This window comes from Candoia aspera, chromosome 2 (genome assembly GCF_035149785.1).
Source record: "Candoia aspera isolate rCanAsp1 chromosome 2, rCanAsp1.hap2, whole genome shotgun sequence".
NCBI classification, from domain to species: Eukaryota; Metazoa; Chordata; class Lepidosauria; order Squamata; family Boidae; genus Candoia; species Candoia aspera.
In genome coordinates, this window is record NC_086154.1 from 141,927,916 (window position 1) to 141,943,347 (window position 15,432).

Here is a 15,432-nt window from a genome sequence, read left to right on the forward strand (position 1 = left end):
ATATGTCCAATGTTAAAATATTTTGCTTCATTCAGTATTAGTAAGTCGAGTTGGAATGTTCTTTTCCTTTAACTGGAATCTTTAGTTCCTTCTAGTTCCCTCTAGTGTGCAATGTTTAAAGTCTTGTCTTATTATGTTTTTTTTAAAGAATTCAAAACAAAAGCATTTTCCCACAGGAAGGATTCTTTATAATTAATTCCAAAATCTTATTTCAAATTTATCTGGACCCTTAGTCCATTTGTAACTTTCCAAAATCAAAATTTTAACCACCCTTTTGCTGTTTATTTCCCCACTCCAAAAAAAATTGTTAACACCTTAAACTTGTATTTAAAACATTTTTCACTAAGGATTGAAGGAAACTCACTTGGTGCTGTAAAACCTGTTGATCTAAAGGTTCCTAATATCTGAAAAGCAGTTAACAAGCAATTTTCGACAGCGATGAGAAAAGGAAGTATGAGAACCCAGTGTCCTTTTGAAGGCACTGACTACGGTTTGAGCAAAAAGATGGCTATGCTCTCATCTCCCAGAGCTCTAACCCACCAGAGACCACGAGGAGGAGCAACTGTCTGGAGCACTTATGGGTGATCTCAAGTCCTCTCCTTGTCCAGAGAGGAACTGTTGAAGAGCTGGTCTACTTGCTGGCTCTTCATTCTGCCACAGCTGTTGGTTCTGCTTTCTGCAGAGCCATCGTGGATTCTTTATTTTTACCTTTATTTATATTATTTATTATTGTATTTTATTCTGTGTATTTTATTGTTTTTAATCGATTGTTGTAAACTGCCCAGAGTCCCCCGATGGGAGGAGATGGGCAGCGACAAATTGGATGGATGGTTGGATGGATGGACGGACAGACAGACAGACAGACAGATCTTCAATCCGCCACTTCTTCCCTGGAAGTCCATCGCACTTCTCACATTTTTCAATGTGGCTTATGACGGGAAAAAAACCTCTGAATTATAATTTACTCAAGCAAGAGAAAGCAAAAAATCTCAGAGGATGCTGAAATGTGAATCCCAGATTATATGCAATGACCACCAATTTATCATTGTTGTTACCCACGATGGAAGGAGGGAGAGTTTATGGGTAAGGTCTGTCCAAGGAAAACCAATAAATGTAGCTTATCTGTGTATTTTTCACCTACCTTTGCAGCTTTTCCCATCTTCAGCTAACTGGGAGGAACTGTTACAGTAGCATGCTGGTCCACTCTGAGTTGGGACACACTGATACTGGCAACCCATACTTGAACAGTTTGTCAGAAGCTCTAAAAGAAGGTAGGGGAGGAGGAAAGTATCAGTTAGAAGCACAGAAGGCAATTAATGCTGCAGCTTTTCAGCAAACTTAACTCCTTGATCAACAGGACTATACATCCATTCCTCTTGTGCATGAATATTCACCTCTGATGAGAAAATTCTGCAAGAAACTCCAAGGTTTATCCTCGGTAATTGTAAAACCTCTTTAGGTTCATCTTAAAATCCTACTAATTGTGACACAAAAATGACTTACTGTTTTTAGAGAATATGCCTGCCAAGTTTCTATGAATTGTTGAGGTTGCTGCTGGCACGCCCTCTCCCCTCTGGTTGCTGGTCATTGCCCTACATGGCCATTTGGCTTGGGCTAGAGGAGAAACTGGACATGTGGTTTCTACAGAGGCATGTGTTCATATAATGCCCGACCTACACTTTGCTCAGGCATCGTTCAGGCATTACATGGGCTCCTTATAAACACTGGTATACTGGTCTTCTGGAGGAGCACTAGAACTGTTTAATGTTCTTTCAAAAAACAAATAGACCTGTCAATTTAAAAAAGGGGGGGGTTAAATTAAACTGGGAAAGAGTGCTGGTTCTGTCCCATGTAAGTGAATTAAAGGTTGTTTATTGCTTCTCCCAACAAGGGGGTTTACATGTTCATGCTTTCTATTGTTTTAATATTTGGAGAGGGAAGTAGTGCCATTCTGCCTCTTCTAATACCATTTTGCACACACCATGGGATACTTCCAGGTGCAGCTGTTTGCAGACATTTGCTACCAGCATTGCCATCCAGCACAATTTACCAGCTGGAATATTTGGGAGCTGAATGAAATTAACAAGAGTTGTATCAGTGTCCCTTTCTGAACCAAGTGATTGGAAGACTGGTTAACCTCTATCCAAAGACAGTCCAGGTAACAGGTTAATGTGGTGGAGGACAACCAGAATGCGACAGGATGGAGTATTCTCAGTGCACATGTGATCTCTGTTTGGCATCACTTTGCAACCATCCTCTGCCCCATGGCCTGTCAGCTGGACTCTTCTGGACACAGGACTACCAGTCTTCCAGAAGACCAACTGGCTGGCAAAGCCAAAGGAATTCCTATGCTTAAATTATCTCACAGTAAAACTGTAAGAAAGGGGCTACTCACAAGTCTCCTTACTGAGGCAAATTAGAGTTCAGGCATTGGGGTAGCACAAATTATGCCAGCACATTTTTCTGATGACTCAAGAACGAGAGGAATGCACAGTAACACAGCTGTATGGAAGAGCCCTTTTGTGACTTGTGATACATGTATATTGCACAATGCAGTATTCAGGGAAAGTCTTGCTTCTATGGAGCACGTTCACTAAAGGTAATTTAGATACAATTGCCATGCCAGTTTGTGTTCATACATTTCAGTTGCACAGTTCAATCATTCTTATTCAAAAATAATGCAAGTTTACAACTAATAGCTATGGATTCTTTATGCAAATTCCTGTAATAGTGATTTATTTGCATTTCTCATAATTATACTTTTTAAAACAGATTTTTAATTAAGAAATTCACCAGGAAATTAACTCAAGCAAGAGAAAGCAAAAAATCTCAGAGGATGCCGAAATGTGAATCCCAGATTATATACAAGTGCACAAGTTCCATAGCTATCATTCAACCATTCTATGCAAACTGCAAAGGTTATAGAAATGGGCTGTTTGTCATGCAGAGCAGAAGACTGGAGCCCAACAACTTGGATCAGTCTTTAAGCAGCACACCTCTGGCTGATGAAGATTAATGAATCAGGCAGTGAAATAATCAAACACGTTTTCTATGCCATTCTGGATTTTCCAACAAAATTAATACTGGTTAGTGCTAATATTTTATCAGATTACTCATATTTTCCAAATTCACCCTCCTGTCATTTTTAGAATATGTATGCAAATTCCTCATTTATTTAGATATTTCTTTACTCATTCATTTTGACATTTCACTCTGAGGCACTCCAGTCACAATCCTAGAATTAACACTGTATTGGTATGCCTCATCCTAATAATAGTAGCCATGGGATGATTATACATTCTCTTTCAGAATTGCTTGGGGAAGCCCCAAGAAAAAGTGGCCAGTACTATTTATTTTAAGAGCTGTACCAAGATAGAGCTTCAAGGAATATAGGGTCTTTGAAACATCCTCAGCAATGTGTTTCCTTGAGCAATGCAGTGATTTCATGACCTCCCCAACAATGGATTCACCTCTAGAATGCTGAGGTTACAAAGTCTTGAATATCAGCCAAAGGGGCATTTGAAGGAGGCAGTGCCTCCAGCACGGTTGCCCTTGAAACATCTGGCTTTCACGGTTAATTGGTACTAATGACTGCAATATATGTTTCCATCTGTCTGGCATTTTCCCTAACACAAACAGGAGACAAAGTGGGACCAATAATGAACTCTTAAAAGCAGATCTTTCTATTCTCCAAGAATCCGTAACAATTCCAGATTCCACCAAAGTCGGTTAAGGGTCTTTCACACAGAGTGTAAAGGTTTCTCCAAAGTATGTAACATTAAGTGCTACTCATTCTTCCAGAATTAAATAGTATTGAAGTCAAGAGGGTGCAATGCAATGCTGAGGAAAATGAGAAGTGGTATGGCACATCTTTTTTCAGGCTGTAATCCACAATCTAATCTCTGACATTGCAGGATTATACATTCTCAGACAGTATGGAGCTGGAGCTGTGGTGAGCAAACTTTGAATTGCTAGAGGCCACATTTCAGTTCCCTGACATGCTTAAGGACATCCAGTGACACTTCAGAAAGACCATACTTGACTTTTTTGATCCACTTTTGAATGTAGTGGGGAGTGTCTTAATAATGGGGATGGAACTGGTAGGACACAAACCGCTTTAATTCCACCTTTAACTACACCCACATGCTCTGAAATGGTGCCACTGAAATTCAGTGGCAAAAGGATTGAACTTCAGTGACACTGTTTCAGGTTGCTTTTGTAAGGGTTGAGGGGTCAAAGAACTTGACTCCCAGAAGCCTTCTATTGCTATTCCCACTGTTGTTTAAGGTAAGATAAAGTAAGGTAGGATAAAGGTATCAAGCTGCTTAGAATTAACAACAGAATTTAAACAGCCCAATCTTGGGGTGCTAAGGTCTACTAATGGAATGCTGGGGATCAAATGTAGCCCAGAGATTACCCATCCCAGATTAAGCAAGTACGACCTAATTTGATATAAATGGTTAGCCCTAAAATTCTGAAGTGCACCAAAAGTGAACTCCATATGCAATCGTTCAGAACTTTGTTTTGTTTTGTTTTTTGGTGAACTGCGCTAAATGCAACATGCTGCCATGAACATGCATTAAAAAATGAGGATGTACATGACGGCCCTACCTATAAAGTTCTCCTGCCACCTTCTAAGTCTGCAACTACTGCACACTGAATAGGAATGACTCCAGAGCACTTTTATCAACTTTAACCCGAATACAAGTATTTTTATTTAGATTGGAACCCCCCAAAAGACAAAGCTCCTGGTCATATAGAGGCTTCTAGTCATGTTCAAGGGAATAAAAATTGAGACACCTAGCATATCTTCCTGTCCTGGACCAACAGATGAAAGGCACTGGCAGTATGGCGGGGTTCATAGCCTAATCCCTTGCGTGTGTTTTACTCTATTCAAATTTACAATGCTTAAGGTAAATTGAGTTTACTTCTACCATATTGAGAATATCTATCTTCACTTCGAAGGGAGCTGTTTTTACGTTTGTTTTTAAGTCTAGTGGCAAGTAAGAAGATACAACAAAACCAAACGAAATCTTTGAAAGTCTCCTTACGCCTTGAGCAAGATTCTCCATGTGTGGCAAACCTTCCCAAAATAGCATATATGCTTGTCAGGGAAAAGGCAAGTTTTAAGTCCTATCTATGTGGGCTTTACTGGGGCCAGCACCAAGAAAAGACTGCCATATCCTCCTTTCAATAAATAATCTTTTTACTACTGAAAACCAAATATATGATTTTAGCAGGGCTGTCTTTTTCTTCCTTTGACTTCTATATTATATCTCCAGAATCCACTACATGAGCAGCATCTTCATGTATACAGACAAAGATGTCTCCAAACAGAAGAACAGAGTAATAAATTAGATACACACTATTACAGCCATAAGCTGTAAAATGCAAGGCCTTCAAGTCCCTATATAATCTCAGCTTTCAAGAACACTCAGGAAGACAACACAAGTATACTTACTTCCCAGTCAGTCTCAGCACTATCTCGATGCTTAGCTAAATGGCTTTTTGGTTATCTGGGAAAAACCTACAGGTAGTCCTCGCTTAACGACCACAATTGGGACTGGAATTTTGGTTGCTAAGCAAAGCAGTCATTAAGCAAAACTGACCCAATTTCGCAACCTTTTTGGTGGGGGTTGATAAGCAAATCACCGCAGTCATTAAGAGAAATATGTGATCGTTAAGCGAATCACACAGTTCCCCATTGGTTTTGCTTATCAGAAGCTGGCTGGGAAGGTAGAAAATGGCGATCACATGACAGTGGGATGCTGCAACAGTCATAAATGTGAACCAGTTGCCAAGTGCCCAAATCGTGATCATGTGACCACGGGGATGCTGCAACAGCTGTGAATGTGAGGACTGGTTGTAAGTCAGGTTTTTCGGCACCGTTGTAAGTATGAACCATCACTAAACGAATGGGTAAGCGAGGACTACCTGTACTTCATAGTTTCCAGCTACACCAATGCGTATGATCATAATGGCACAGTTCAACTCAGAACACGTTGACAATAAAGGAGGAGGAAATGTACTGACTTGCTGAAAGCACCAACCATTCAAACAAACAGCAATAAATCAATTTTATGAGCCGGGGTAGTTAAGAAATTGTTTTAGAGGGATTTTATTAGAATTTTATTGTATATTTATTAGAATTTTATTGTATATTTATTGTTCTGTATTGTAAACCGCCCAGAGTCCCACCAGTCGGAGGAGATGGGCGGTGACAAATTTGATTGATAAATAAATAAATAAGGTAAGATAGGCTAACTCTGATTAATAAAGGAGACAGGACTGTGGTCTTTGTGACTAACAAGTACTGGTGTGTAATAGCTGGATCCAAAGGGTGCGAGGGTGCTTGAGATCTGGCATGGGCACCCATGCTGTTTCTGTGGCTATCCTGGCTAGAAACTCCAGGGGTGGTCTAACATACCCAGGGGGCATCAAATTGGAAAAAAGCTACCCAACTGCTTGAAGAGAGGGTCAAAGAATTAGGTCCCTCCAGCTGGCATGCCTGCAGCTGATGAGACTTCTGCTCCTGTAATGTATCTCACCAGTCATCATTCTGCCAAATCATTTATAACATCTAACTCTGCATGTTTTGCTTTCTCTTCTCTCTTTCATTCCTGTTGCATCATGTCACTTAGACGCTGTTCTTCATAGTCACCACTTAAGATTTTAAGAGTAAAATCACCACCACCATTATCGTCATCATCAGGCAATGAAATGCTCTAAATAAAGTAAATGAAGAAACAGAAGTCTCCAAGGATGAAAAACTTTGGTCTGCTGTATCTGCAAATTTCCCAAGTTCCTAAGTACAAACATCTGACCACACAATAGTTGGAGCTGCTTGTACAGAGATGAAAATGTCAAATGAATGTTTACTCTTACTTCTAACTTCCATTCCTTGTCTGTCATTTTTTCTTTTAAATATTCCCTGGAACTCCACAAGTTTCATGATACTCCATTCCTCCCTTCTTCATGCAGTCTTCACCAAGCAAATGCCTCGCAGCCTCTGTTCACAATATTCATACCCTATCTCAGTTATTGTTAAAATGAAATAATGAATATCTGAAAGTGTTCTCTGTGTTAAAAGTGATTATACAGACATATCAAGCAGTCTTATGGTATGCGCAGATGCACAAGAGAACAAGATTTATTGTCCCTATTTTTCCAAGCTGGGAGCCTTGTTTAGAATGCCAGACATGCAAGTCAATGAATCAAACACTAATTTAGCTTTTTTTGTTTTGTATATGCTTCAAGTAAGCTGCTTTAAAAAAAAGGCACAGCATGCATGCATTAAATGACTTTTTAAACTGAGAAACTGCTCTCTTCTGGAGAGCAATGGCAAAAGAGGCCATATGTCATCACTGGGAATAAGCCAATCAGCACAGCTGGCTTTTGCTGCAAACAGGAATACTTTGTTCAGATACATCCAAACTAGATCCCCCTGCTCCAACTATGTCTTTCTCCTTAGAGTATGTCTCTTTATATGGTGACATAATTTATTTCTATACCAGTTTTTGGCCAAAAAGGCTCCAAAGATACTTACGAAGACTGAATGATATGCAAAATTCAAAGAATGCAATCAAACACACAGTCTATACATTTAAAATAGTAATATTTCAGTAACATATTTTAAAAATTAAAAAAAAAATAGAACTCAAAATACATGTCTTCTTCACACCCAAAAGTCACGAGGCATGCTAGAATAATTTCTCACCCAGTCTTCGTAAGTTTCTCAGAGGGAGAAAAGGCCTTCCAAATAAAGTCTGGCAACAACCCCAAATGGTCCAACTATTCCAAAATTTGACACTGGATCTGACCCAGGTTCTCTGAAGTCACAAGAAAAAACCTTTCTTTTCTTAGTCCTCTCATCTGCAAATGCCAGGATGTCAATGAAAGAGAACAGTGTTACGTAAATCATCTACTATCATACACTAAAATGAAGCACAGCAAAACAAGATATTGGTCTCATCTCTGCTAAATATCATAAATTGATCATTCTTGTGGCAACAAGAAATTCTAGACAAAACAAAGACCACCTGCCAAGGCACTTTGCCGATGACCCCAGTACTACTTGCAGGCCTGGCATATGGGCAGGGAGGGCTTTCTAAGTGGGTATATAAGGAAAGATGGATTAGAACTGCCTGGGAAGAGAATCTGCCATCTTCCTCTGAAACATGTGATCTCCAAACTTGAACTTGCAGTTGATATCGCCTAGCTGAGTCTGCTTTGTCTTAGGCTCCAAAGAAAATTTGATAAAACCAAATGTAGCTGAAAAACCTTGTTTAATTGTTTCTACAACAGATCTAAGAAACAGTAATAAAAGTAAACAACTTTTATACTGTGCATGAAGTATTAAGATTTGGTTGGCAAGGCTGGAATAAGCCTATGAATAGTGAAGGTTAAGCCAAGAATGAACAAAACGTATCAAGCAGTTGGTTTTAGGTGGTCCATGCTGAACGGTGTGTTTCAGTTGCTTTGGTCCATACACAGAAAGAAACTCAGCTGGTCGTGTTACATATATGGACTGAAATGTGGTTATTCTAAACAGAAGATGGGGAAGAATGGGAAAAAGCTGAGACTGAGGAGTCTCCTTGGTGGTGCGGTATAAAGAAGAGGCTTCTGTGTTTCTTATAAGGGTGGTACCATAATGAAAACTTTGAAGACCCTTCCACAGTAGCATCTCTACAGGCATCTCCCTCAAAAAATTTATCTCTGATTTTTATACTGCTCCATGGACTAAGTTCCCTTAATGGGGGCAGGGAATACAATTGTAGGACATGAGACAGGAGTTTTATCTATTATTTCTACCCACAGAGAGAGCAGCATGTGAACAAGTGGGATGTTGGAGGCTTTTTTTAAATATAATTTTTATTAAGAATTTTAATTACAGTAGTAAAAACTAATACACATAAAACTTAGAGAAAGAGAAGAGAGTGGAAAGAAATAAAAAGTGCAGAAAGAAGAAAAAGAAAGAAAAGAATATAATAAAAAGAAAAGAAATATACAAAGAACTGGTTTCCAACCTTCTTCACAACAAGTATAAATACATTAAATAACTCTTCACCCCTTACAAGGGTAAGTAGATCTCTCTTCAACCCATATCCCATCCCTTATCTATAAGCAAATCCATAAAACATCAACTTTTCAATCCTGGTGTCAGCAAAAATCCATAAAGATTTTCCAGAAAAAACAAAATGTCTTATTTTAACTTTGATCAAATAAGCCAACTTTATATTCCTTCCTTTTACTTCTAACAGTCTTAATATTTAATTCAATCAAATACTGTCATAGGATTTGATTCCTCTTCAATTCTTCTTTATCCCATCACACAGATTTCTTCAAGGCTTTAACAAGAAAATATTGTAGATCCATTAAGAAAATATTTTCCTCCACATTCTCTTGGTTTATCATTTGTATTTCCCTTTTAATTTTTAAAACTTCAGCCAGTTTCCTTTGTATATCCAATAAAGAATTCTTTTCCAAATCATTCTCTTGGTCTGTCATTTGTAGTTCCACATTCTGTACTTTCTCTGTCTTGTCAGATAAAATTTGTTCCACATCTGTCATTCCTTCATTAACATATTTTAGACATGGCCTATCCATAGAAGCAGACATGATTACTGACAGTGTTGATTCTGTAGATACTAATTTCAGGCTCCATTCTTCAAACATATCCTTTAATATTTCCAACGCTACAATGTTTTGTGACATTTTGTAAGACCCAGTATTAATTGACATCAAGAACAGGCTTGTATTTTTTTTTTCCTTAAAACCCAAAATCTCCAAAACCTTATAGTAAAAGTCAAGATTCCAAATTTATCTGGACCCTTAACCCATTTATAACATTCTTAGATCAAAATCTTATTTAGCTTTTTGCTGTTTATTTCAAATTCTTTAAGTTCTTAGGCTTGTAATTAATTTTTCTTTTGTTCAGAGTTGAAGATAAACTCACCCGATGAAGACTTTTCAAACTTGTCATTCCGAAGATCTCTAATAGCTTTAAAATGACTAATAGGCAATTTCTGAAAGTGATTAGAAAGTGAGGTTTGCAAACTTAGTATCCTTTAAATGGCTCCTCTGCAGTTGCGACCAAGACTGCTGATCCCTTCGTCTCTGGGTGCTCAAACCCATGGGAGACCGCTGTCCTTCAGTCTCCTCGCAAGGAGCAGCTGTCTGGAGCACACATGGGTGATCTCCAGTCTTCTCCTTATTCCAAGAGGTTCCAAGGAACCGGTCTACTCACCGGTTCCTTGGTCTTTGCCATGGTCATCACCTCCACTTTCACAGAGCCATCTTCAGTTTGCCATACCTCCCCTGGAGGTCTGGGATGTTGGAGGCTTTTCTAATTTTTTGTAGTACCTGAGCAGTGCAAGGTGAATTCTAACAGAGATTGAGGGTAACCCCACTTCCATTCTAAGGCAAGCAGCAGGAATGCTCTGAGGGAGACCCAGATTCTTCCTTAGGAAACTGTTCTGGACTACTTCCAGTGGGGCAATGACATTCTCACCCCATATAATATCTGAGCTGTCATCTTAGCACCTCAGGCATTACTAACTGCCTCCTTAGGAGTAGAAAAACTTTAGAATAAGCCCACCACATACTGAGCAGCTGAATATGCATATTTTCCAAAGGATTAGTGGGAAAAAAAATGCCTAAATATTTAAAGGAAGAGAGTTAGTCTGTGTGATGGACATTAATTGACTGCCTATGTTTGATATTTACTCTGCCAAAAATCACTTTCTTTGTTATAATTTATCCTCAGTTTTTCCCTTTCACAATAGTTGGCCAGTCTGGCCAGCAATCTTTTAAGGCCAATCTATTTTATAAAACAATGTATCATTGGTACATGATACCAGAGAAATGATCTAGAATGTATAAAGCCACTTACAGCGTATGTTGGAAATGTGAACGTGAAGGGACAATTTATCATGCTTGGGGACATGTAAAGAAGCTAAAAAAAAATTGGATTCAAATACATACTTTGATACTGAGGATTTTAAAAATTAATATTCAAGTGAAGCCAGAACTTTTCCTTTTTGGACTAATGGATAAACAGAAAAAAATCCATGGAAGATTATTTCAATATATGATTACTGCAGTGAGATTATTATATGCACAGAGATGGAAAGATTTGATACTACCCACTATGGAAGAATGGATAAATTAAGTTACTTGATTACAGAAAAGACACTATCTACATTTATTGGTAACTGGAAACCTGATATGGACTTTTTGCATAGAAATTTAAAAAATGAATTCCTGATTTATGGCTTTGATGATTAGACTGGATAGATTATAGAAAGAAGAATATCATGATGTAACTTTAGAGAGAGGGGTTAAAATATAATCGTACTTATACCTGCTATGAAGAATACCAGTAATACTGGAAGCTACTTCTTTCTATCTTTTTTTCTTTCTATTTTTCTTCAATTTTTTTCCTTTTCTTGTACTTTTTGCTTTCTCTTTCTCTTTACTTTCTTTTTCTTCCCTTACTTTATATTAGTTTGTATTAGTTTTTATCTTCTTTTAATTTTTTTTAATAAAAATTACATAATTAAAAAAAAGCAATCTTTTACAGCCAATCTCAATACAGGAGATAAAAATCATGTCACCATCATACATTAAGACTGAGATTTTATATCCACTGAAGGAGGGAGAGAAAAGAAATGTGGTGACTCCATAGCTGCTAGGATATCATAAATAAAAAAATAATACTTTTAAAAGGTGCATGTAGACAACCCCATTTAACACATTTCTCCGGTGGTATAAGATCTGATAAAAATCCTTGGGAGGCTACTCTCATTTTGCGTAGAGGGCACAGGGAATCACCTTAGAGGACAAGAGTAAGAGCTGCTACCAAGGCAACGGTCAGACAATTGATGCCTATGTTTGAAGAAAACACAGAAAGAAGAAAATGCCTCAACCAAGACACTCCCTAGTTCACACTAAGATAAAGTGAGGGAGGAGGAAGCACATTCAGACTTGAAAGATTTTGAAACAATAAAAGCAGATCTGACCTATCTGGTACTGGTTTCTTAGGCTGACACTCTGGCCATAATAACTGTATGTAGTAGTTTGATTATTAGCCTGAGCAGTTGTCTATCATTATCTGTTCCTTACATTTCTCTCATGGCTGGGGCCTATCTACTGAATCAAAGGCAGAGATGAAATCAATACATCTCGGTAAAGTTGCTCTTTGAATCCATTGGTGTACTTTTGAATTAAGGCCTTCAGAGTAATACAGTGATCTAGTGTGCTATGACTTTTACGAAATCCTGCCTCTTTCATATGGAAAAAGTTTGTTGCTTCCTCCCAATCCTCTAGTTTATTTAGGAGATGTTGGGCATAAAGCTTGGAGGAAATGTCTCCAGGTTTTGTCTCTGCTGAATGGCTCAGTAGAACTTTCAGGATCTGTTGGTTTGCTTTCTGCTTTGAAACAAAATGTATTTTCCATTTCATGTACACTCTTAGATTAAACCTCCACTAAGCCTTGAAACTTGCTGAATGACCCTGGGCCAATCACTCAGTCTCAGCTTGATCTATCTGATGAGGTTATTCATGGTGGTGAACGGCAATAATGGTGAAACTTTCTAGGCCGCTGTGAGCAAATTGGCAGAAAAACTAGATGAACATATAATGTATATAATGTATACAAGCACACAGACATACTAAATCAATTTTGATGTTGGCTTGTAAAAACAGAAAGCTAAATTAAAAAAAACAAATGCTCAAAAAAATCGGAACTGGACAAATCAATCTCCCCAGAATTTTTGGCAGCAGCCAGCAGAATTGCTCTTCCATTCACTTGACACTAATGGAATTACACACAATAAACAACATTTATTAAACCTAGGCCATCACTACAGCTATTTAGAAAAGAGTTACTTTGCCATATCCTCACTGACAATGGCAGGAGGGTTTTTATAAGCTTTAAGCAAACACACTTTGGAAATTTCTATTTGCTGAGCATACACATTCCAGCAGAAGGGGAGATGACTATCTAGAGAGGTTGCTGATGGACACTGAGTCCATCCAACCTCTTCCCAGAACAGGTTTTGACTGCTTTCATCTTTTCCATGAAAGTTATAAGCACTGTATTCACAGCTGTATAAGCAACTGTCCACAGGCTCCACCACAGGGAAAGATCTCAGGCTGAAGCTTTGTGAAGTTGTCAACACAATTGTATTGTCGGCTAGCAAGCTCTGGAGGCCATTCTGCATGACCCTGCCAGCTCTGGCTCTCCCAAAATATAGCTCTTAGCCCCTGCAATCCTGAACTGTAAGAGTAAGAAGATGGATGATGTAGAGATTGCACAGGAAAAGACGTAGTTCTTTATAACAAATACTGAAGAGGCATGCATTTTTGAGATTATTTATTTGCAGAACTTATACTGTTCCAATCAGACAACTCAGAGAAAGGTACAATTCCCCAAATCAAACACAAGACAAATGCAACATCAACAACATAATTAAAACTAAAGGCCACAAATTACAATACAACTATAATAAATTGGGAATTAAAATCCAAAACTAAAAAAAAAAAAACACCAACTCATCATGCGCAGGAATAGTCACAACAACCTGTCCCCAACACTTGATGGAACAACGAAGTCTTTACTTCTCAGTAAGAGTATGGGGCCATTTGCTGTGGAAAGCAAAATCTGTCATTTTGTTTTTACTTATTGATTTAAGATTTTTTTTAATGCCACTTCTATCGCTCCACTCTAAATTCCTCCCACGCTGTCTGGCGTACATGCCGTCAGCCTTCCAGACTCAGTGGGACTGCAAAGGTTAATGGTTGCATTGACTTGGTGGTCTGGAAGTGAGAGTCCCAGGATATCTGAGGAGTGCCAGGATGTACAAGGCTGACAGAGGGAATAACAAGCCTCGAGGCCTGAAGGCTAAATGCTGCAGACTCCCCAATGGGGGAAAACAGAGACCCAGACCACATCCTCTCTAGAATTTGCTATTTTTGAGATCCTACAGAACCTTGCAGCATAGCAGCGTTAATTTAACTGAGGATGACCCTTGGACCATCCCATACATTTCCCTCTCTCCAAAACACTCTTCTAAAAGCCAAACAGAACAGACATAATTTCACAATTGCTGGCAGCTTCCAGCTTCATATTCAAATCAAAGGAATGAGTGCAAAGATAGCCCCTCTCCAATAAGGCTGCACTTTAGCAGCGAGGTGATTACCTTTACCCTCACAATGAATCCAAATGGAAAACAACAGCTTGCTTAAGTCCAGTAAAAGGAAGTTGCTTTCTGGCAAAAAGAACATTAGAACAATGTTGTAAGTTTTCCAAAATAGACACTTATACCATTGAATTGAAAAAGATGCTGGCGAAGTCCTATCTTGAGAAGAGAAAAACAACAGCTGAGCCAAGCTAACATTAAAACAAAAACAAAAACTGGGGAAGTAATGAAGATCCTCACTGTCTGACATGCATCTGGTCTATTTCTGGCCAGGAAAAAAAGGAACCAAAACTGGGTGACTGCTGATTAGTCTATTCTCTATGTCTAAACAAAACTTCAGAAATGCCATCTAAACCAACCTACTGCCCTACAATGAGACAGAGCCCATTAAAATACGGAATTGTATAGCTTTATCGATTAGTCAATTGATCATATCATGAAGCAATAGGCATCAGCAACCATAAAATAGAATAAAAGAAGATTAGATAAAATAGTAAGATAGGATAAAATAATAGATAAAAGAGTGAGACAATATAGTGTAGGATAAAATACAAAAGTATAAAATAAGGTTATTAAAATACAAAACAATGTGTGTTTAGAAGAATGCATCACCTTAACATGCTACCCCAATGTGTTCTATAAATTGTGTTCTCAGTTGAACAGCCCTGACTATAAACTTGGCAGTTCTAATGCCTATATATGTATTTGTGCCCTAAAGGAGATAAAATCTTTTACTGCGATCCTAATCTGTAGTTCTGTTGAGTAGTCTCTGAAAATACTGCCCCCTTGCTGGGGCATATAGTCAGCAATTGAATAGGATGTGTATTCCTGGTGCTCCACATATAGACTTTCTCTCAGTGTATGGCACTTGGAAGAATCGTCCATTTTTATTGTAAACCGCCCAGAGTCCCCCTTTGGGGGAGATGGGTGGTGACAATCAATCAATCAATCAATCAATATTTAACCATAGAATCCAGCTGCTCAAATTTTGCTCTGGAAGGGCTATCCCATGGCACTGAGTCAGACCCATTGTCAGGTATTTTTCTCTTTGAAAAGACCTTTTATTCTTGGCCAGCCATTTCAACAACCTGGTGTTTGCAAGTGTGATGATTTGAGCAATAACATCCAAGACTCTTTGTTTTAATATGCCTTGGCCTGATGTCTGGCTGAGAGTAGATACTGTGTTGATAAGCCAAGCTGAGAGATGATTCTGAGAAGGCCATTTGCCCTT

At 38.4% G+C, this 15,432-nt stretch overlaps 1 protein-coding gene across 2 annotated transcripts in view; it reads right to left on the reverse strand.

Annotated features, from left to right (window-relative positions):
- Window positions 1–15,432, reverse strand: part of LRP1 (LDL receptor related protein 1) — a 320,650-nt gene that overhangs the window by 199,191 nt on the left and 106,027 nt on the right. For both annotated transcript variants that reach the window (XM_063293930.1, XM_063293929.1), the window contains exon 5: window positions 1,142–1,261. In XM_063293930.1, coding sequence (XP_063150000.1) covers window positions 1,142–1,261 — 120 coding nt within the window. The remainder of the gene's footprint in view (window positions 1–1,141; window positions 1,262–15,432) is intronic.